General features: G+C 40.1%; 2 protein-coding genes across 4 annotated transcripts in view; one reads left to right on the top strand and one right to left on the bottom strand.

Annotated features, from left to right (window-relative positions):
• LOC126378038 (EH domain-binding protein 1) overlaps positions 1–6,872 on the bottom strand; it is a 46,501-nt gene extending 39,629 nt beyond the window's left edge. For both annotated transcript variants that reach the window (XM_050026124.1, XM_050026126.1), the window contains exons 1-2: positions 6,632–6,872; positions 1,974–2,021 (exon numbers count right to left, since the gene is read on the bottom strand). The gene's annotated coding sequence lies outside the window, so the exon portion shown is untranslated. The remainder of the gene's footprint in view (positions 1–1,973; positions 2,022–6,631) is intronic.
• Positions 6,873–7,772: 900 nt separating this feature from the next.
• The window catches only part of LOC126378050 (dynamin-like 120 kDa protein, mitochondrial), a 28,175-nt gene continuing 13,293 nt past the window's right edge, over positions 7,773–22,654 (top strand). Inside the window, exons 1-14 of one of the 2 annotated variants that reach the window (XM_050026152.1) lie at positions 7,773–8,074; positions 8,915–9,134; positions 9,514–9,649; positions 10,307–10,459; positions 11,510–11,596; positions 12,399–12,550; positions 13,795–13,976; positions 14,413–14,523; positions 16,537–16,666; positions 17,246–17,344; positions 17,884–18,015; positions 18,917–19,062; positions 19,760–19,921; positions 20,223–20,416. In XM_050026152.1, coding sequence (XP_049882109.1) covers positions 8,046–8,074; positions 8,915–9,134; positions 9,514–9,649; positions 10,307–10,459; positions 11,510–11,596; positions 12,399–12,550; positions 13,795–13,976; positions 14,413–14,523; positions 16,537–16,666; positions 17,246–17,344; positions 17,884–18,015; positions 18,917–19,062; positions 19,760–19,921; positions 20,223–20,416 — 1,933 coding nt within the window. In that variant the 5' untranslated portion in view covers positions 7,773–8,045. The remainder of the gene's footprint in view (positions 8,075–8,914; positions 9,135–9,513; positions 9,650–10,306; positions 10,460–11,509; positions 11,597–12,398; positions 12,551–13,794; positions 13,977–14,412; positions 14,524–16,536; positions 16,667–17,245; positions 17,345–17,883; positions 18,016–18,916; positions 19,063–19,759; positions 19,922–20,222; positions 20,417–22,654) is intronic. The other variant, XM_050026153.1, reaches the window with a different exon arrangement.

Below are 22,654 nucleotides of genomic sequence, written 5' to 3'. Positions count from 1 at the left end.
ATTTTGTTTGTTTTTTTTTTTTTTTTTCCTGTTTGTGCAATAAAGTATTTGTTATGTTGTTATGTTATGTTAATATGTCTGACCTGTTGTCATTTTAATCATGCTTTGTTAAATAGGGTATAAGGTGACTTACATATTTACGTCAGTAAGTAGGAAGCGAGACGAACGGAATCATTTTATTTTTCGGACAATCAGATGATTTCAACTTACAATATCCTGGCCAAACTAGGGACAGTCTCTCCAGTGATTTTTTATTAGACTTGTCCCCATCAGCAGGGGGCTAACATGCGCAACGTGATAAATTTATCGATCGATTCAATAAATTTTGTCGACATCGATAAGTTTGTTTTTTTCCCTAACATGCGTGGCACGTGATTGTGTTCATATTTTGACAGAACGACACGACTTATTTGGGTTCACATATAAGCACCAATCGACAAAACGACATAATTATACCATCAGAAGCGATAAAATGACCGTGAAAAATTTTATCACTTTGCACATGTTAGCCCTACAGGAATCAAACACGGGACCTCCGGATCATGAGCCCAACGCTCAAACATTGCACCATGGAGGCCGTTATATATAACTATAGAAACCATAAACTGTTTTTGATGGTGTTTACATTGTTAATACAAAGAGACTTCGCAAATTATCATGTAACATTCTAGAGGTCATGGTCGCAACACTTTGCCTAATAATAATCGTAATAATTCCTTTATTTCATTCTACTACACCTATATAAAACACGTCACAAGTACTAATATACACTTTGAAACCATGTCACATTAACTTTTTTGACAAATTAAACCGTAAGTCTCATTAAATGTCCAATATGATAGTGCGACAGGGTTCTAAAGTGGGTACATACATGATATTGCTCATTTTTATTTTTTATTTTATTTTTTAATTCTGATGTGATCTTCAACAAAACCTTGATTTCTTTCAATTCATTTCAATCCGAGTAAAACATTCGAACACATTTTTTACCTGGATTGAAAAAATGAGAAATTGACGAGTAACAGGTTAGCATGGCATAGCCATGTAATCTTCTTCTATCGTGTGGGTTGTGAGGTGGATTACCAACCCCATCGACCCTGGTGTCAGGGTTACTATTGTGCCGCCAAAGACCCCTGACATGGCTCATGTAACGACTACGTACTTACATCAGTAAGTAGTAACCGGAACCAACGGCTTTAATGTGCCGTCCGAAGCACGGATCATCTTTCTTTCGGACAATCAGGTGATCAGCCTGTAATGTCCTGTAACCAAACTAGGGATCACAAAGTGATATTCGTGATGTGTCATTGGATTTGAACCCGGGAGCTCCGGATCGTGAGCCCAACGCTCAAACCACTGGACCACGGAGGCCGTTACGAATATCAAATACTGAATATAAACAATAACACACCACATAGGTAATATCAGCGTCGTGGTTCACGCCGCGACTTGTGCTGAGTGAGGCCCTTTTATCTCAGGACGTCCACCACCACCTTACGACCATTTTGAAAAACATCCGTCTTGCTTGTTTTGTAATTGTTTAGTGGAAATTTGATATGATGTTGTCTTTTGTGTGTGGCGCCCTTTTATAATAAACTAACACAAACAGCCTATATACGTCCCACTGCTGGGCACAGGCTTCCCCTCAATCAACCGGAGGGGGTATGGAGCATACTCCACCACGCTGCTCCTGCTGGGTTGGTGGAGGTTTTTTTACGGCTAATAGCCGGGACCAACGGCTTAACGTGCCCTCCGAAGCACGGAATCATCTTACTTTTTCAGACAATCAGGTGATTCAAGTCTGAAAAGTCCTTACCAAACAAAGGAGAGTCTCACAATGTGATTTCGACAATGTCCCCATCGGGAATCGAACCCGGCCCTCCAGATCGTGAGCCTAACGCTCTAACCACTAGACCACGGAGGCTGTTAATAAACTATTTCTATTCTATTCAATAGCAATGACAAATACTCACTTGGCTGGGGGCGGTCGATTATCGGGCTCGCTGCATTATCACCAGCTCCTGAAACGGAAGCCGACATGTACACACAGATAAAGTCCTATTTATAATCGTAACTTGGTTTACTGTAATACCATAGAATAAAGAATAATACTACGTATAGAACGGCAACTCTCCGCTCCCCACCGGCGTTTAAGCTAGGTTTACTTCACCCCTCCTCGAACAGTTTAGACTTGAATCCTATGGCGTCAGACGTCACACACACAGATGCGCAGGTACGATAACGTCAATATGTGGTGTCTGTGTAAAACGAGGTTCTTTGTACGAAGTGTCATTGGTGTGTGGCGGTCTTCTTCTTTGCGAGTCGATGGCGATCGATACAAAATTTTTGCTGACCAATAATTGGCCACGCTTACGGCATTGTCAGTGGCTTCGTAAAGGTCTTTAATAGTGCAGGTGTTAGGGCACTTAGGACAGCACAAAAGGTGAGCCATAGTTTGTGGTGATACTCCACACTCGCAATCATCGCAACCATCAACCAGTTGGCGGTGGTCATTGGTTAGTGTGGATGGATTGTGTAAAGAAGGATATGTGTGTGAAAGGTGTGTGTACTGAGATGACGACTGACAGAAATGAATGGAAGAGGAATACATGTTGTGCCGACCACACCTGGAGTGGGATAAGGGCAGGAGGATGATGAATAACTCCTTGGTAAACATTTTCCTCGTCCAGTAACCAGCGTATTGATGTTATCGATGTTACCAGACCCCGGATACTTCGTACAGTCATGAGCAATATCATGTACCCACTTTAGGACTCTGTCGCACTAACATATTTGACATTTAGTGAGACTTACAGTTCAGTTTGTCAAAAAAGTTAATGTGACATGGTACAAACAAACAACCTCGTTTTACACAGACACCACACATTGATGTTATCGTACACGCGCATCTGTGTGTGTGACGTCTGACGCAGTACGATTCAAGTCTAAACTGTGTTCGAGGGGTGAGGTAAACCTCAGACGCCGGTGGGGAGCGGAGAGTTGCCGTTCTATACGTAGTATTATTCCTTATTCTATGCGTGTGGCACTACCCACCTCATTAGGGATAGCGGGCGTGAATTTATTATATAAAACAATTCCCTATCCTAATCGTTACCTACCATACTCATCTCACCCACATGCTACATAGTTAAAACGCCCAAACGAAATCCTGATGATCTCATTCTATTAACATTAAACAAACACAGTAAAACAAGACTTTATTGCCAGCGAGTACAAAGTCGCATTTACTTTGTAGCGCATAGGTGTGAAAATTCCATCTGCTATGGTGCAGTCAAGTATTTAATTTTGATGATGAGTACTTGGTACTTGAGTTTTATTTTGGGTGTACTTGTAGAAGTGAGTTTACCTTATGGGGAGGATACCTACTGACTCCAGAGGCGCTCAAACATCACACCCCTAAACAAATACTACACTATGTAATATGTAAGTGACTACTGTGGATTCAGACCATGATTCTCAGTTGATATCAAATGGAATTACATGTGTATGTATGTAACAAATATTTCTGGTGCCACATAATTGAGTACTTTCCTAGGTCAAAGATAAATTACGAAATTCTGATTACTAAATAAAGACAGATCTAAAGTTGACAAAAAACGTTTTCTTTTTTCTACTTAAGTTATTTACGAATTTTAATTAAGAAAAGCGTAATAATAAGTGCGACTTTTTGTCACGTTTTTCTATGATGTCAGTGTGCTTTTTCATACAAATTACGTGTTTTTAAGTTTAGTAAAAAGTAAATGATTTGACTAGTTAGAAAATAGCCTATTGTCCCGACTAGCTGGCCGACTATCTCTGGCTAATCGATAGGCGTGAAGGAGAGGAGGCTTATATCCGTGGGTGGATACAGATTGGGTAGATAGATAGTAGAATGGGTCACAGATTATGAAACGCTATAGATGTCAACAAAACTTATCCGAAGTATTACAAAACAAAGACAAACATAATACCAGGTTTAAAATATGTTCGCGCCACGAAACCCGATTTTAATGCAACTAATTGACAAGTCATAGTAATTCTATGCAGAATCGGCGACACTAGCGCCGCAGCCGCGGGACTTCTTTCGTGCAATGGACTATATTTCAACCGATCTGCATGGCAACCGCGACGCGCACGACGGGAATTATATCGTGGACTTCGACAAATAGAAAGGTATTACATCTATCCAGTAATTTTTCGTCAATCACGACTTTTTATTCATACCACCACCACGGTAAAACCACGATCACCAATAGACAAAATTATTGCTGACGAAGTTTAGAAAAATCGACCTTATTAATATTCTTCTTATAGTTTCGATGGCATTCACCGGGCACCCTCAGGCTGTTGTCTTAAACGTTGTACCGGGTGAGAGCCTTCAGCGCACCCCATTTGTCCGGCCAAGTAGTCAGATTTTTTCAGCCCCGTATTTTGCCACTCGGACAGCATTTTCGGAAATGCTTATTAATATTACATTGTGATTATTATTTGTAGAGTCGTATGCTATGGGTGATCGTGGTTTTACCACGGTATTCCGTCAATCAGCATACGACCCTACAAATCGACGATCATAGTTAAGTAATGATAAGGTAGATTTGTGTTTAATCCTAAATCACGATTGACGAATATTGGATATAGTAGATGTAATATCCCTCATAAACGCAGTGAATGCTATCTACAGAGATAGAGATCAAACGGATATTAGTCGAAACACTAGACATAACTCGCGCGGCGCGCGGCGCAGTTGCCGTGCCGCGAGGGCTGGTATTATCTTTAGCCTTTGCTTTGTAAGCAGCAAAATATTTTTTCATCGTTATTAGGACCGGTACAGCCACAAGTCAGCATAAAACATTTTAACTTTAAACAATAAAAATCTAAATGCAATAAAAAAAAAAATGAAAAAAGAATAAGCATTTAGACATGTTGCATGCAGATTAGGTAAATTATTATTCATATTAACTTTTCGGCAAAGCAGCTAAGCTAAAACAGTAGTTTAAATGCAATAAAAACTTTTAAAAAAACCTGACAAAGTTATGACTCATGCAAAACTTTGCAAAAAAACTGTTCACTTTTATAGATCGGCCATGGTTAAAGTGTTTTGACCTCAGTTATTTAAGTTTTAAGTTTTTATTACATTTAATTCTTTGTTTCCTGTGTTATGTATTGCAATAATTTACATCATACAGTAATTATCAAGAGCAAGCTTGATTTATAAACTTATGCTTAATTTATGAACTTTTGCTTGATTTATATTTGTGCATAAATAAATAAAATTATAAATGAAAGCACCAGTCAGTAGTTCATATAGACAAATACGTAGATATATCTTATTACTACGTAATTAGTACTTATTGAAGCTGCATTAATAACTTTATGAACCTATACAGGAAAAACACAAAGGTAAAAAAAAGTTATGCACATATACCTATAATTAGCTCTAGCACTACTGTAATTGGTACTAGTTCATAAGAATGCATATTATATTTGAGAAAAACCAAACTTGGTTTCGGCCTAGTAAGAGTATTATAATTAAAAAAAAAACAATAAAATATGATCTGGCTGTATGGTCTATGTTCCCTTTGCCTGTCCTATGGACAAATTAACCAAAAAAGATAATGTAATAATAATATGTTTGAAAACAGAAATTTTATAAAAAATCTATTTATGTTCTATTTAAGTAATTAAATAAGTACATTTTATTAAAACTGTGAAAAACATTTAAAAAAATTACTAACTCCTAACAGAAATCTCTTCCAGGCAACCTTCATAGAGAGGAAATAAAATGTTTTCAATGATATGCAATTTAAATAAGTGGATATGAATAAAAAATAAGATGAGGCAGGAAGCAAAATAACCCATATGTAGCATAGTGAATCATTTTGGATAGAATTAACATAAATTTGCAACTATGCGATGTCATGTTATAATATTGAATAGCTCTATTTTTTTTATTTCATTCATTCTACAGTGCACTGAAGCATAGAATGTAGGTATTGATGATAAGAAAGTACCCAGTGATAATACCTTATAACTGAAGATAAGAATAACATTAATTTATAGTAAGAAATATCAAGTGGTTATGTTCAACATTTTAATGACATAAAGTTATGTTTTCATATTGAGTTTTCTTGAGCATTTAGTTTAATATCTATTAGTTCTTTATTTATACTTCATTGGTATGAAAACAAAGTATGTTTTCATTGATCACATGCAAAATTATGTATTGCTACTTTCTCTATGATAAGAAGTCATAAATTAATTAACAAGTCACAGAACGTGAATTCGCTTTAGTATCATAAAAACTAGCTACAAAAGGTAGACTATGCTGTACCGTGCTAAACCCGTTAGAGTTACGCCAGACATTTAAATATGTAAAGCGCAGGGACCGCATTGTAAACAGAACATAAAAATGGACAAATAAACAGACGAGGCGCGTAGTACTAAGAGCTATAAATAACTCGTATAAAGGGAAACCTTACGCTACCACTACTTGTACGCTGTATCACTGCAGAGGTCAAAGAACTGAACGTGATATCATCGCTTCCTGGTCCAATATGACAATTAACACTGAACATACTTAACCAAATAGCCTTCATGACCCGTAAAAGCGAATTACCAAAGGACAACTTACAAGAGAAATATCGACGTTTCTTGCATCAAAAACACAGTCTTTAATCAACACTCCATACTTGTTATTTATCACTAAACACTAGACCAGTCTTTATATTACACTGTCCCGTTAGAAAAATGACGAAATCCTTTTTGTTGGGGCTTAATTTTTTCACGTAAATTGGTAGCACACACAGCAAAAATTTCAGTCCATTTTTGACGTTTTGATTTGACAGCAAAGATTTGAGTTTGCCAATTTTGTTAAAAATACCTACTGAAAAGAAACTACCAAAGTATTATTATTATTATTATTACCACTGGAAAAAACTTGTGTGGGTAGTGGGTGGGGTGGTTTTAGTAATTTGTTGAAGGAACGAATGAATAAACTAAAACTACCTAATCATTCATCTGAAAACGAATGAACGATATAGAAAATAGCCTTGGGCGCTATCACTCATTAAAAAGAAAAGATTGATATATATCTTTTGCATCAGAAGATATATATCACTCTTTCGGCTCAGTAGCTCATTTAGCTCGGTGCATAAATCCTATCAATATCTCCCAACTGAATGATGCATTTGTATTGTTGAGCGAGATTTAATTTTGAAGACAGAAATAAAACAGAGATAACTTTAGTTAGCGACAACTGTTTTCATGTTATTCACCATAATTTAATTAAAATTTAAAATAATTTTGAGTGCGTTCCATAATCGCCGGCCAACCAGCCTAAAACAGGAGATACAACGCCATAATCTATCTCTGTCTTTCCAATAGTATACGCATAACAACGTCTCGCTTACTTTCGTATATCATCTACTATCTCTGTCTTTCCAATAGTATACGCATAACAACGTCTCGCTTAATTTCATATATCATCTACTATCTCTGTCTTTCCGATAGTAAACGCATAACAACGTCTCGCTTACTTTCTTATATCATCTACTATCTCTGTCTTTCGAATAGTTTATACATCTCAGGATCTCGCTTACTTTCGTATATCTTCTCGGCTCAGTGTTACGGTATTTCAGTCGCTCAAAAATGATTCCTAAAACTAGTGAGCTAGAGTGAGCTAGAGATATAATTAGAAATGAGGTGATATGGTGATATATTATATCTCTTGTACGGATATATATCATTTTTATCACTCTCTCTTGAGCTACCAAGGCTAATAGAAAATGAAATCTGTCAATCGAAAAATGGTCTCGAAGATTATAAATTTTGAAAATATGAAGTGATTTATAATGATTTTACAAGCTGATTGTGTAATATTTACTCAATATCGTTAATTTATATACCAATCTATTGGTTTACGTGATTGTTTTTTGTTTTATCTACCGGTAGAGGTTATGAAATAAGTTTTTTTTCTTTACTCACATCTTTATTGGTTATGTATATGAAGAGCTCTTTACGCGAAAACTGAAGAAATTACGTAAACAATGTCGAGGATACTGCACAATCGTATGAGGTAATTACCAGTCACTTCCCTAGTATCATACTACCTTCAAAGAACCAAGTCGGTATTTACATCCAAATTCCAAGGACTTTGGAGTAGGTAGGTACTAATAAGAAGTTCGTCAGTCTGTCCGTCTACATGGGCTCATTAACAATGTGCTGATAAAAACACGAATTTCTTTTAAAAAATCATGTGTTTCCTAACCAAGAACAACTGTCATAACATTTCTACCACATGACATCAATCAAATAAAAATAACTATTACATTATAATACACTATATTATATCTTTAAAATTACATTGAGTAAATAGATAAATTATCAACAAGACTGTTTTTATACTTTAGTTATGTTTATAATGTTATAAATTTTCCATAATATCTGTATTGAACTTGCCAAAGCAATTGGTTTTATTTCATCATTTCATAGATTGCAGAAATTATAATTTATAATCTAAGACATATTTTAACTACAAGACAAGCATCCCTTTCTACCATTTTCAATTAACGAACTGTAAATTCAACCTGACAATATTATTCGTTAATTTGACTCACTTCCTTCTTGTATACTTTCGACAATAAATTGTTTTGTCTACATCCCTAACTACGACTTATTGTACTACTCTACAATATCGTAAAAGCATGTAACAACTGGAATACTTCGTTGTAATGTTAGTATTTATATTTGGATTTGTACAAAAATGTGTTGTGGCTTTGCCTATACAATGCAATATAGTCGTAAGACCGAATGTTCTTTTAAAATCCAAAACCTATTGTTTAACTATTGTGTCTGGAAATTTCGGCGTTAAGAGGTTATAAAAATTTCCTAATTAAGAATCTTTGAAACTTTCCAGATCAACCTTAACTAAACCAGCATGGACAGTGGTAGACAAACGGGCGGTGGCCTTCTCTGTCTGGTCAGGCCGCAGTCTTTTGCTCCGCAAGCCCATAGACACAAGTCTTGTGCAAAAACGTCGGTACGGGATGTTAGTGGTCCGTGCTGTGCGCGGGATGCTCAAGATCCGATACCTCCTGCTCGGTGGAGCTGTTGGTGGAGGCATGACTTTAAATAAGGTAAAAAAAATTGTGACTAGATTAAATAAACTAGTCTATATTGTGATGAGAAAAATGTTTCAGTAGTTTTTTGTTGCTGATATATTTTTGTCATACATTTTAGCACTTACGATGCAATAGGAAAACCAGTCTTGTCTTGAGTCCTCATATAAGACACACAGATGCTGGGGCAATGTCTGCGGTCAGTTGTATGTCTAAAAAACTGAACATCTCATCACTCTAGTTTTGAAAAATTATATTTGTGCTTGCCAGAATTGGCACCAATAGAGTTTATAATTTCTCCTTAATTAAATAGTATCTCTCAACTTACAAGTCACTAGAAATGCTAATAATGATAATCATATATTTAATAATGTATGTATATTATTCAACATTGCAGAAATACTCAGAATGGAAGGACGGACTCCCGGACATGGGTTGGCTGAATGATATGTTGCCGGACAACGAACAGTGGGACCGTTTCACTACCACACTTATCTCAGCCAAAGACAAGATTGGGGACAACCTGCAGATAGGTATGGCAACATTTTATATCTATTTTTTAACACAAAAATGTAGTGGATTTTTGTGATATTTTCCCATTTGTCACAAGATATTTATTACATTTATCATCCATAGCAAGAATGTTGCACATTATAGGCTAGTTTCTAAAGCATATTAGTTTTACTGATATGCTCATAATATATTATTCTATAAGTGCCTGTTCCTTGTCAAATGGATCAGTGGATGAAGTCTCTGAATATGCCATGTATGCGAGAAAGAAAGAAAAAAAACATATTTATTTGTTACCTAATTATTAGCATGCATGCTCTATGTATCTACATGACAGGAACAAGTTCGAAGGAGTAACTAATTTTAAAAATGCTTAGTTTGCTCTACACCATGTTTTTACCCTAATAGATATTCCAACTCATGAAACTCATAATTAAATAGATATCAAAATTTTATTCATAAGAGTGAATCCAAAGTTACAAAACTTCCCAAAAAAAACACCTAAATACACACACACACACACACACACACACACTTAAATAGCACTTTCTTTAATTATTTAGTGAAGCTCCACATTTCTGAATAAATGTTACTTATCCCTTATAAATCCGACGACGTTTATAAAAAATAATATCGTGCCGGAAAAAGGGGGTGTTTTGAAAAGTTGCGGCGTGCGCTAGGTATCCCACTGACGCTGTCGGTGACCTCAGATCCGCGGCTGCGCGAGGCGGGCCGCGCGCGGGCGCTGGAGCTGCGCGAGTGGCTGGCGCAGCGCTACGAGGACGCCGTGGCCGCCGCCGCCGCCAACAACGCGGCCAATGCCGCGCTCGCGGGTGAGTCGCGACACGACAACTTGACAAAAAGACACATCAGCGCCTTTTTGAAAAATCACATTGTGATGTGATTCTACTTAACAAAACCTCAATTTCCTTAAATCACAAAGAGAACTCAGACGGGACTTGAACCCGCATATCTTGTCAAGCTGGGATGAGCATGTTAACCACTAAATGTTTTAAATATTGACATCCGTTTACGATAGGGAAGAAATAACTTTGCTACTTTTCTGCAGAAAATACCATCGAATAATTTGACGACAAATTCACGGTAAACTTTTCATACATTTTTTTCATGAGTCCCTGTAGTAATTGTTTTTTTTTTTTTTTATTGAAAGAATAAGCTATTATCATTTGTAAAAATAGAATGAATGTTCTTTCCGTAAAATAGATTGGAAGAAATCTCTTTCTTAGAGATACGCTTACCTGTATTGTCTGTTTTCTTTGTGAGTTTTTTTCTGTGTTCTATTGTGTACAAATAAATAAATAAATAGATGTGAATGCAGCATTGTGAATTATGATCCATACTTCCATCTGGGTTTATTGGGCTTCGATCAATAGACGCAGCGAATGCCACCTACGTAGATAGACGTCGTACGACCATTGGCCGAAACCCTCGATACAGATCGCACCGCGCGCTGCGCGGTTCCTGTGCCACGAAGGCTGTGATTTATAGGCGCCTGCGCCCAGCAGTGAGATGCAATAGACTGTTTATTAATAAAGGACGCTATACTCAGTTTGTTTATCTGAGAACAGGGGGGTTATTCATATTCATTTATTTCGTAATAGTTATCTTACATAGTTAAAAATATATATATACGGTCGAATTCAGAACCTCCTCCTTTTTTGAAGTCGGTAAAAATGGCCACATCGAAGCAATTCATCTGAAAAGCAATATTGCAATTCGACATTTGCGCATATAAAAGTAAGTGCGCAATGCAAACAAATGTCAAATAGCAATATTGCTTTCTTAGATGAATTGCTTCGATGTGGCCGTTTTAATCCCCCCCAGAACAGTTAATTATGTTATGTATTAATTATATTGTACAGAACCGGCGCCGAAGCTAGTCAATAACCTGCAGAGTCGACCGCCGCCGCAGGCTGCGCGCGGCTCGGGGGACGATGCCGGTACTTATGGTAAGTGCGTTTCTAGAGGATTTCTCGACCAGTGATCCGTGTACCAGGGGCATATAATAAGGAATAATACTACGTATAGAACGGCAACTCTCCGCTCCCCACCAGCGTTTGAACTAGGTTTACCTCACCCCCCTCGAACATAGTTTAGACTTGAATCGTATGGTGTCAGACGTACACACACAGATGCGCGTGTTAGATAACGTCAATGTGTAGTGTCTGTGTAAAACGAGGTTGTTTGTATGACGTGTCCGGGGTGTGCCAGGGGTCTGCTGACCTAACCTAACTTTTTTTTTACTCTCCTCTTTTTCATCTCTGTCTGTCGTCAAAGACATTCAGCAATATTCTTGATTCTCCATACTATTAAGCCCATAGCACACGGCGTATTTTAAACGCGCGACGACGTGCAAATTACTCGCGTATACGCGATTCAAACGCAATCGATCGCAGCCTGGTATTTTCTGGTAACCTAAGACCATACCACAGAGTAATTTGATTACTTTCGGACAATCAGGTGAAGCCTGTAATGTCCTAACCAAACTTTGGATCACAAAGTAATTTTTGTATGTCCCCACCGGGATTCGACCCCCGGGGCCTCCGGATCGTGAATCCAATGCTCAACCACTGGACAAGAGGCCGTTACGATGTCACTCATCATCATCATCAATTTAAGAGCCACGCTCTTGTCGGTGCAGCATTTTCCATGCTACTCTTTTAGGGAAAAATTGGGCAGTGGTTTCCCTCTTGCCTTCCGCCAATTCCGCCCCACGATAACGATGTCATTAAAATCCTGTATAACCCACAGAGAAGCGTGTGCACGCGCTCCAAGAGGAGGTCCTAGCGCTGCAAGCCCGCTACCAGCGCGAGTTGCAGCGGCTGGAGCAAGAGAACCGCGAGCTGAGGCAACAGAACATGTTGCTGCGCCAGGGACGGCAGCCGCAGCAGAGGAAGATGAAGGTAAGACCTTCAAGCGACAAGGCCGCCATTAGGCTCATTTCCAACTAGCCAAATCAGTTACTTTTTACTAAACGTCAAAACACGAAATTACTATGGGATTTGTAAGAAAAAGCACACTGTCGCGTCATAGAAAAACGTAATATTTCGGACTTATTCTTACGAGCGTGGTAGAGCATGCTCCATACCCCCTCCGGTTGATTGAGGGGAGGCCTGTGCAGCAGTGGGACGTATACAGGGTGTTAGTGACATCGTAACGAAAACTTTGAGGGATGATTCAGGCCATGATACTGAGTTGATATCATGTGGAATTTTTCGTCGCAAAAGTTATGGAACTGAAAATAATTTAAAAAAACACAAAAATTTCATGAATTTTCCGACAGGAAATTCCACTTGATATCAACTCAGAATCATGGTGTGAATCATCCCCCTTAGTATTCGTTACGATGTCACTAACACACATTATAGGCTATTTATGTGTTATGTTATTATTTATGAATTAAGTAACAATGAGCACGACGTTTGACCACTTTTATTGATGACGTCACAGGACTGTATTTCCATACAAACTGCAAAGAAAACTTTCGTTATGACGTTTCGTAAAAAATATCTCACTTTGTAGTGTGTACGTCCACACCTATGTTATATGCAAGTGCTCTATAGGTCTCTATATAACCACATTAACAGACAGACAATAAACGTCTCAGAAGTGACACGTCTCTTATCTAACTCCACAACTCCGGCATCCCACAGTGCATGGCGACCCTGCCAGTATTCGAACCTGGAATCTTCTGCAACTTGACTGCGTTCTCAAATAGCCTATTGTGATCTTTTTTCTTGTGTATATAAACAGCCTACATACGTCCCACTGCTGGGCACAGGCCTCCCCTCAATCAACCGGAGGGGGTATGGAGCATACTCCACCACGCTGCTCCACTGCGGGTTGGTGGAGGTGTTTTTACGGCTAATAGCCGGGACCAACCGCTTAACGTGCCCTCCGAAGCACGGAATCATCTTACTTTTTCGGACAATCAGGTGAATCAAGCCTGAAAAGTCCTTACCAAACAAAGGACAGTTTCACAAAGTGATTTCGACAATGTCCCCATCGGGAATCGAACCCGGACCTCCAGATCGTGAGCCTAACGCTCTAACCACTAGACCAAAGAGGCTGTTTTTTTTCTTGTGTATGGTGTTGTTTTTTAATACTATGAAGCATACAATAAATCATACAATTTCATCCCCCGCAGCGTTCCCTGATAGACATGTACAGCGCGGTGCTGGACGAGCTGTCGGGCTGGGACGCGGGCGAGACAGACCGGCTGCCGCGGGTGGTGGTGGTGGGGGACCAGTCCGCGGGCAAGACCTCCGTGCTCGAGATGATCGCGCAGGCAAGGATCTTCCCGCGCGGCGCCGGCGAAATGTGCACCAGGTACACATTCTTCTACACACACACACACACACATCACTAACATCTTATCTTATCGTACGATCATCAGTAGGCTCTTCACGGCAGCCGCACTGCGCGCAACGCGAATTATATCGACGCCTTCGACCAATAGCCGTTTGACGTCCATCTACGTAGATAGCATTCGTATCGTTTATTGGTCGAAGCGTTCAATGTAATTCGAGTAGCGCGGCGCGGTTGCCATGCAGACCCGGCTGAGAACGTTTGTAGATGATTAACAGTGATCGCGATCACTGAAGCACCCCCCTTAGTATTCGTTACGATGTTACTTACACCCTGTATGCAGCCGTTGAAGGCGTCTCGCATAGGGCGGTTCGCTAAGGATCTGGGCATAATGGTTTACATGGTGTGTGATTCTATCTTTGTGTACCATATCTAATGTAAATAAATAATTCCACAGAGCTCCAGTAAAAGTTACGCTGTCAGAGGGACCGTACCACGTCGCGCAGTTCCGTGACTCGGCGCGGGAGTTTGACCTGAACAAGGAGTCAGACCTCGCGGATTTGAGGAAGTGAGTATTCTGTTGCGTACGGCGTCCACCGGGTGGGTCCACCTCACAACCCACACGAGAGAAGGAGAAGAGTGAAGACTGAAGACGATTCAACATGTTTACCGCCTCACTGATCTAGTTTAAGCGTTAGACTCACATAGGAGGTCCCGGGTCCGAATCCCGGTGGGGACATATCACAAAAATGTCTTTGTTTAGGACTTTAGAGACTGATCACCCGAATGTCCTAAAGTAAAGTGCTTCGGAAGGCACGTTGAGCCGTTGGTCCCGGTTACTACTAGTCATATGAGCCATGTCAGTGGCCTTTGGCGGCTCAATAACAACCCTGACACCAGGTTTGTTAAGGTTGGTAATCCACCTCATAACCCATACGATAGAAGAGAACATATTTATTGTTCATTTTTTTATTATTACAACATATTAAATATAATTTCATGGATAACAGACCGGTTGTTTTTGAGTATAAATAATGACCCTTGTTATTACACCCAGGCACAACACATCTTCCACCCATTATTATTCTGATCAAAATAAAGAGAAGCAATATGGTTACCAACATAATACTATACCATATTTGATTCAAATATCAAGCAACAATTATTCTATATATGCCTCTGCCATTATATTTTTGAAAAATTATGTACGGTCACGAGAACTAATATGTATATACATTTGAAACCATGTCACATTAACTTTTTTGACAAATAAAACCGTAAGTCTCATTAAATGTCAAATATGATACTGCGATAGGGTGCTTCTATGCTGTTCTGGGAGCATATAAAAAACATAGAACACGTTCAGCTGCTTCTCTTCCCGGGCATGTCGTAAAAACCGACAGAGGGATTGTGTCCTCTAACATGATGGACTAATGTTATGGGCGATAGGCTGATCCCTTATCACCATAAGGTTCATCATATCCATCTTTGGACTTCGTATCAACAGTGGCTGCAAGTTGTCTTTGATTACTTGTGGCTCTGCCCACCCCATTAGGGATTAGAAAGAAAGAAAGAAACATTTATTATTTAGGACACCACAGACACGGATTACATATATATACATTATAATGATATCACATCAGAAGTCAACGCACACACGAAATATTTTCTATATAGAAACATGGAAAACGAACACAGAAACTTATACCTAAATTAAAATGTGACGTCATGTCGGCTTACCCATGTGTAGTGGATGGTGTCCCGTATAAAAGGTCCTCACTCAGCTTATGCCGCGGCATGAGCCGCGACCCTGGTATTCTGTGAGACCTGAGTATTGAGTGAAGTACGGACATCGGATTACGGTACGGATTACGGGCGTGAGTTTATGTATGTGGGTCGTTCTTCTTTTTTATCGACAATGATCTGTCCTTCGCTCTGCTATAACATAGCATGTTTTAGAATTTTATTTAATCTTTCCATTGTCCAAAAATATAGTTATCTTATTATACTTAAAATACTAGCGAAATACTAATCGGTTCCTCGATTAGTGATTAACGTAGCTTGGTTGTTTTTCACAAAATTCTGTGACAGAGTGGTAAATCGAAATACTGTCTCCGATGAAAAGGGCCACTCTGTCACAATATATTTTGCAATGCGCCTGCAAGGAACAGTATATTACCAAGATAAAGAAAACCACTAAATAGTCCTTTACGGACAGATCTTTATATGATGTTTTAAAATATTTATTGCCGTTATAATTTTAAAGATGTTAAGTCCGATTAATTGGGAAAATGTCTTTTTATTGTCGATAAAAAAGAAGAACGACCCATATATGCCTCTGCCATTACATTCTATTTTTGAATAATTATGTAACCGAGCTATGAGAAAATAGGTAATTATCACGATACAACGCCATCTATCTTGTTTTTGGGGAACGTAGCCTGGAGAGTCCCTGTTTTTATTTTTCTATTTTTCATAAAGGCCCTTACATGGTTTTCACTGTAAGTCGACAAAATACACTTCATTGCACCAAAAGAAGGTAACAGTTACAATAACAAACAACGATTCCACGTGTTTGCAGAGAGGTAGAGCTCAGGATGCGCAACAGCGTTCGCGGCGGACGCACCGTATCCACTGAAGTGATATCCATGTCCGTGAAGGGCCCCGGCATACACCGCATGGTGCTGGTGGACCTCCCTGGAGTTATATCGGTGAGTTAGATACTAGGCTGGTGGTGCTAATTCCTGTTGATCATCCCCCTAGCATTATCCCGTTTTTTTCTCAGGGTCCTCTTACCTAACCTGAAAATTTGGCAGGTCCGGTTTTTTACAGAAGCGACTGCCTGTCTGATCTTCCAAACCGCAAAGGCAAAACCAGCCCAATACAGGTTAGGTCACATACCTCCGAGAATGCATTTCTCGGGAATCTCGGTTTCCTAACGATGTTTTCCTTGACCGCTGTGCTCAGCGCTAAAACGGTGATGATCATTTATGATCCAAACATGTATTCGAAAACACATTCGACAATCATAGGCCTTTGCTGGATTCGAACCTGCGACCTCAAAGTGAGAGGCAAGCGTTCTACCAACTGAGCTACGACATGTGCCAATTCCTGTAGATACCATCTCATTTTATTTTAATTTATACCTGTAATTTTCTTATCCGCCGAAAAGAATAGGGACAGGGAATTCGCTACTGTGCTGCTGTCATTCCAATCAAACTATGTTCAGAAGTCTATATGATAAAATGTTAATAAAATCTTATTCAAATTCCTGTAATTGTTGTTTCCAGACCCAAACAGTGGACATGGCATCGGACACCAGGGACGCCATCAAACAGATGTCCAAACAGTACATGGAGAATCCCAACGCCATCATATTATGTATACAGGTGCCTAGTATAACTGTATAGGGGAACCAACCTCAGCCGCTGGTGGGGAGCAGAGAGTTGCCGTTCTATACGTATTTTTATTCCTTACTAGCTTATGCTCGCGACTTCGTCCGCGTGGCGTGTTATAAAAGAGAGATCTTTGTGTGTGTGGGAGTGCATGTCAAATTTCATGCATCTAACTTAGGCTGTTTAGATTTTTTCACACAACATTCTTTTCCCGCTAACTCCCATTTTTTTAAATACTACTATAACTAAACTTTATATTTACTAAGGTATGCATGCATGCTAGATTGAAAACATCTACTCGTATCTTAAGCGGTTTAGATTTCTCATACAAAAGGATTTTCCCGCTAATTCCCGTTCCCGTGAGAATTTCGGGAATTCCTACGGTACCTAAGCTACGTCCCTTCCAAATTTCAAGTGCCTACGTTTAGCCGTTTAGGCTGTGCGTTCATATGTCAATCAGTGAGTCAGTCAGTTTCTCCTTTTATATATTTAGATTCTATGACTGAAGGTAACCACACTGTGTTTACTCCCAGGACGGATCGGTAGACGCGGAACGCAGCAACGTAACAGATCTGGTATCGTCGTGCGACCCGAGCGGCAAGCGGACCATCTTCGTGCTCACCAAGGTGGACCTCGCTGAGGAGAATCTCGCCAACCCCAACAGGGTGAGTAAAGAGAAGAGAAAACTTTGTTAGGAGACTATAAGAGTCTTATCTATCTATCTACTCAGCCAGTATCCACACTTTCCGGTCCTGTGCAAGTCTCATCCATTGCTTTCCGGCGTACCTCACAATGTCATCCGACCACCGGACTGGTGGTTTGCCAATATCGCATACCATCTCTTGGCCACCATTCAGTAACAGTTGTAGTCCATCTATTGTCTTCCCGTCTTGCCAAGTGTCCTGTCCATCTCCAGTTACGCCTAGCGATTCAGATACCTACATCTACCAGAAGATATATGTATATCTTCATCCTATAAAAGTACTGACGATAAAAAAACAGTAAAAAAAAAACATTGTAAAAAGTCACTGTGGTCCTGTGTTACACCGGCTTGCTTCTCAATCGTTTGGCGCCGGTACGAACTCTGTTACTAAATTTGCACCAATGAGTTATTAATTTATCTTAAGTGTAGTTTTCACCAACACAGTTGGCTTGACCATTATAGACGGCAATGCGGCTCACCACCTATCACGTTGGTGTAATAGAAAGTTTGGTGAGGTGTGGGTACTTAGTTCATCTTGTGATAGATGTACCTCTGACTATCCCAACAGACGGCAGCACATCCTCGCGGCTATAGAAAGCATCATGAGGATAACCACATATCCTAGAAATGCCTTTCGTAGGTATTTGACCAAACCTGTATTGGGCTGTTTTTCCCTTCGCGGGTTGGAAGGTTAGAGAGGCAGTTTTAAGGCTTCTGTAAAAAACCCGGTACCTGTGAAATCTTCAGGTTAGGTAAGCGGTCCCTGTGAAAAACGGGATAACGGATAGGGAGATGTTGATGATCTTTGACCTAGGGTACAACTCAATTGGCATATAGTCGTGAGCTCATGTTATGTTTTTCAGATCCGTCGCATCCTAGAAGGAAAGTTGTTTCCAATGAAGGCTCTGGGCTACTACGCGGTGGTCACCGGCCGCAGTCGCAAGGACGACTCCATACAAAGCATCAGAGAATACGAGGAGAGGTTCTTCCGATCATCTAAGTTGTTCAAGTGAGTACATAAATAATACACATATAGAACGGCAACTCTCCGCTGCCCACCAGCGGCTGAGCTAGGTTAACTTATTTTAGTCTTCAATCGTATGGGCGTCCGACGTCACACACACACAGATGCGCGTCTATGATAACGTCAATGTGTAGTCTTCTTCTAAAAAAAGAATGAAAGAAGAAGAATGTGTAGTGTCTGTGTAAAACAAAGGTTTATGAGTGTAGTTTACGGGGTGTGACCCTATTTTCCATCACACTGGCAGGTGGACTGCCCACAGAAAACATAGTCCTGTTGCCTTTGCCTACCCCAGTTTATCTTTTTATTCCTGGAAATACTGCTAAATTTTATAGGTAGTATCGGTATTAACAGTTATCGACCTCTTGTGGTCTACCAAACTCAAAATTATCTTTATTTATTAGGTTAATTTTATACATATATTTATTTCTTGAGCGTCTCATCCGCCTAAAACTACTGCAACTTCTCACAACCTGTAGCCAAGGAAAAGTAACTACAAGAAAAACCTCGACACAGGTCCCTAGACGTTCTGAAATAAGAAAAAACAAGAAATGTTGAATATAATTTGGCTGTCTAATATTGGTTCCCAGGCTATCGATCTGCAACATCATTTCTTGCTGATGAAACGCACCGAACTATGTATTTTTTGCACAAAGAACTCTTTATGATAATGTACTTGTTTCAGGGACGGACTAGTGACTCCATCACAAGTGACAACCCGCAACCTGTCTCTAGCAGTGGCTGACTGCTTCTGGCGCATGGTGCGAGCTTCGGTGGAGCAGCAGGCGGACGCCTTCAAGGCCATGAGGTTCAACCTCGAGACCGAGTGGAAGAACACCTTTCCCAGGTAATATTAGTAAAACGCGAGAAACATGCCCCGAATAATCCGTGTATTGCATCCAAAATTACCATGTAGTACCGTACCGTGCATCGAACTATTCGTATATTTCATCCAAAATGTCCGTATATTTCATCCGAACTATCCCTTGTTTCATTCAAACTATCCGCTTATTTCCACCGAAATGTTCTTTTCTTTCAACCCAACTATACTACACTGCATACGATAATTTATCCGATTTGCACTTTGTGCAACGTACAGACCAATGATGCTGCGATAAATAATAAAAAATTGTCGTTGTTCCCCATAGACAGCGTGAGCTGGACCGCGACGAACTGTTCGAGCGCGCGCGAGCCGAGCTGCTGGACCAGTCGGCCGAGCTGTCGGCCGTGGCGGCGCCGCAGTGGGAGCAGCGCCTGCAGCGGGCGCTGTGGGGCAACGCGCACGACAAGGTGCTGGCCGGCATCTACCTGCCCGCCGCCGCCAGCGCCGGGGACGACGTCGGTCAGTCCGCTGCACTTTATAATGTGTAGGATCTCATCATCATCATCACGTCGTCCAAACCGTATCCGGCGACGGCGACTCCTAAATATCTATCCCGGGTCGTTGTTGTGGTGGGCTCTGATGTGGCTAGCGGAAACGAACTACGACTTGCAGAATCTAGGACAACAATGGAGGGGCATCTCTAGTAGAGTTTCTGGAAAGATCTGCTTTGTTAGTCAACCAATCGTTTCTCCACCATTGTAGGATTTCACCGCTAAATAATGGAGATATTTTGAAATCTAGAGTTGCTTTAGTCGGGTAACATGCTGGATCCGTCGACCGAACTATCTCATTGAAAAAACTGCGAATATTTACCAATTCGAAGATTACGGGCGTTTCTATTTGCATAGATCTTTCTTTGAGTGAATTACTCGAGCATTCAACCAAGCTCGCAACAGCTAACAGAATGTGGAACATTCGAGAAGAGTTAGTAAACCAATCAGCCATTGAACTGTCAGCTCTTTTATTTGGAATTAATGTGGTCTGACAAATGTTGAGCGCTGTGGGCTCTCACTTGGCTGAACTGTCACCGTTGCCGCGCTGCTGTAGGAGCAGCGAAGAGGTACTTGGCGTGCGTCCGAGACGCAGGATCATTACCAAAGACCGAATGACTGGACCAATAGAGGGACATTCCATCGAGCTTTTCGTTAATAACCTGCGAAGTTGCACCACCAACCTAAATAAAGAGAAATGCTCGGCTGTTCATCTGAGTTCAATCAGTCTGGCTCCCAAAGTTATCGCTTATCAACCCTATTTTATTTTTATTTGTTATTGAACCTTACTTTGTGGTCCCTAGTTTGGTTAGGACATTACAGGCTGATCACCTGATTGTCCGAAAGTAAGACGATCCGTGCTTCGGAAGGCACGTTAAGCCGTTGGTCCCGGTTACTACTTACTGTGTAAGTACGTAGTCGTTATAAATGAGTCATGTCAGGGGCCTTTGGCGGCTCAATAGTAACCCTGACACCAGGGTTGATGAGGTTAGTAATTCGCCTCAAAACCCACACGATAGAAGAAGAAGATTGAAACCTTGACTAAAGGAACTTGACAATAAGATTAAACATCTGGGGGCTTAAAAAGGCCACATTGCAATACATCTAAAACAGCAATATTGCGATTTGACATTTGCACAAATAAAAAGTACTTACTTTTATGTGCAATGTCAACAAATGCCAATGGCTGATCATCTGATTGTCCAAAAAGTAAGATGATCCGTGCTTCGGAAGGCACGATGAGCCGTTGGTCCCGGTCACTACTTACTGATGTAAATTAGTAGTCGTTACATGAGCCATGTTATGGGCCTTTGGCAGCTCAATAATAACCCTGACACCAGGGTTGATGAGGTTGGTAATTCACCTCACAACCCACACGATAGAAGAAGAACAACAAATGCCAAGAAGAATTACTTCAATGTGACTTTTTAACCCCCCCCAGATGATTCCTTTCCTTTCCTTTCCTCATCCTTAATTCCTCTCCTCCAGTGTCCGCGTCGCTGGCGGTCCGTCACGTGAAATTCAAACAGAACAACACCACCTCCCTAGTGTGGCTCGACCCTTATGATATTGATACCAGTAAGATTATCACTTGCAATATTCATATTCGTGTAGTCATGTTTTTGTAGATGAGCGACAGGGGCAAGTAATTGCTGCATGTTACTATTTTACTTACTTATTGTATTAAGCCCCTCTAAAGGGTAGGCTAAGTTTTATAATATATACAGGGTGTTAGTGACATCGTAACGAAAACTTTGAGGGATGATTCAGGCCATGATTCTGAGTTGATATCAAGTGGAATTTTCCGTCGCAAAAGTATGGAACGGAAAATAAAAAAAACACAAAATTTTAAACTAGAATCGTGGTCTGAATCATCCCCCTCAGTATTAGTTACGATGTCACTAACACCCTGTATACACCACTCCTCGCCACCTATGTTATTATACCCTATTGCCATTAACCGGCCACAAATCCTGGAAACCCCATGATAACAATTATATATTACCCAAGAATAATTTTAAACTCATAAAGTTGAAGGGGAATTTAGTGGTTCAGAGCCTGGGATTTAAACCCGTGACTCTACAAAGTATGTCTCGCCTCCGAACAGATCTATCACGGGTTCAAGACTTAAAATACCTTTTTTTTTTTCAAATTCAATCATTTATTTAGTTAGTACCAATTAACAACTTATCCTCTGTTATTATTG

This window comes from Pectinophora gossypiella, chromosome 25 (assembly GCF_024362695.1).
Source record: "Pectinophora gossypiella chromosome 25, ilPecGoss1.1, whole genome shotgun sequence".
NCBI lineage: Eukaryota > Metazoa > Arthropoda > Insecta > Lepidoptera > Gelechiidae > Pectinophora > Pectinophora gossypiella.
The sequence above is the reverse complement of the archived record's forward strand: the minus strand, read 5'-3'. Positions and strand labels throughout refer to the sequence as shown.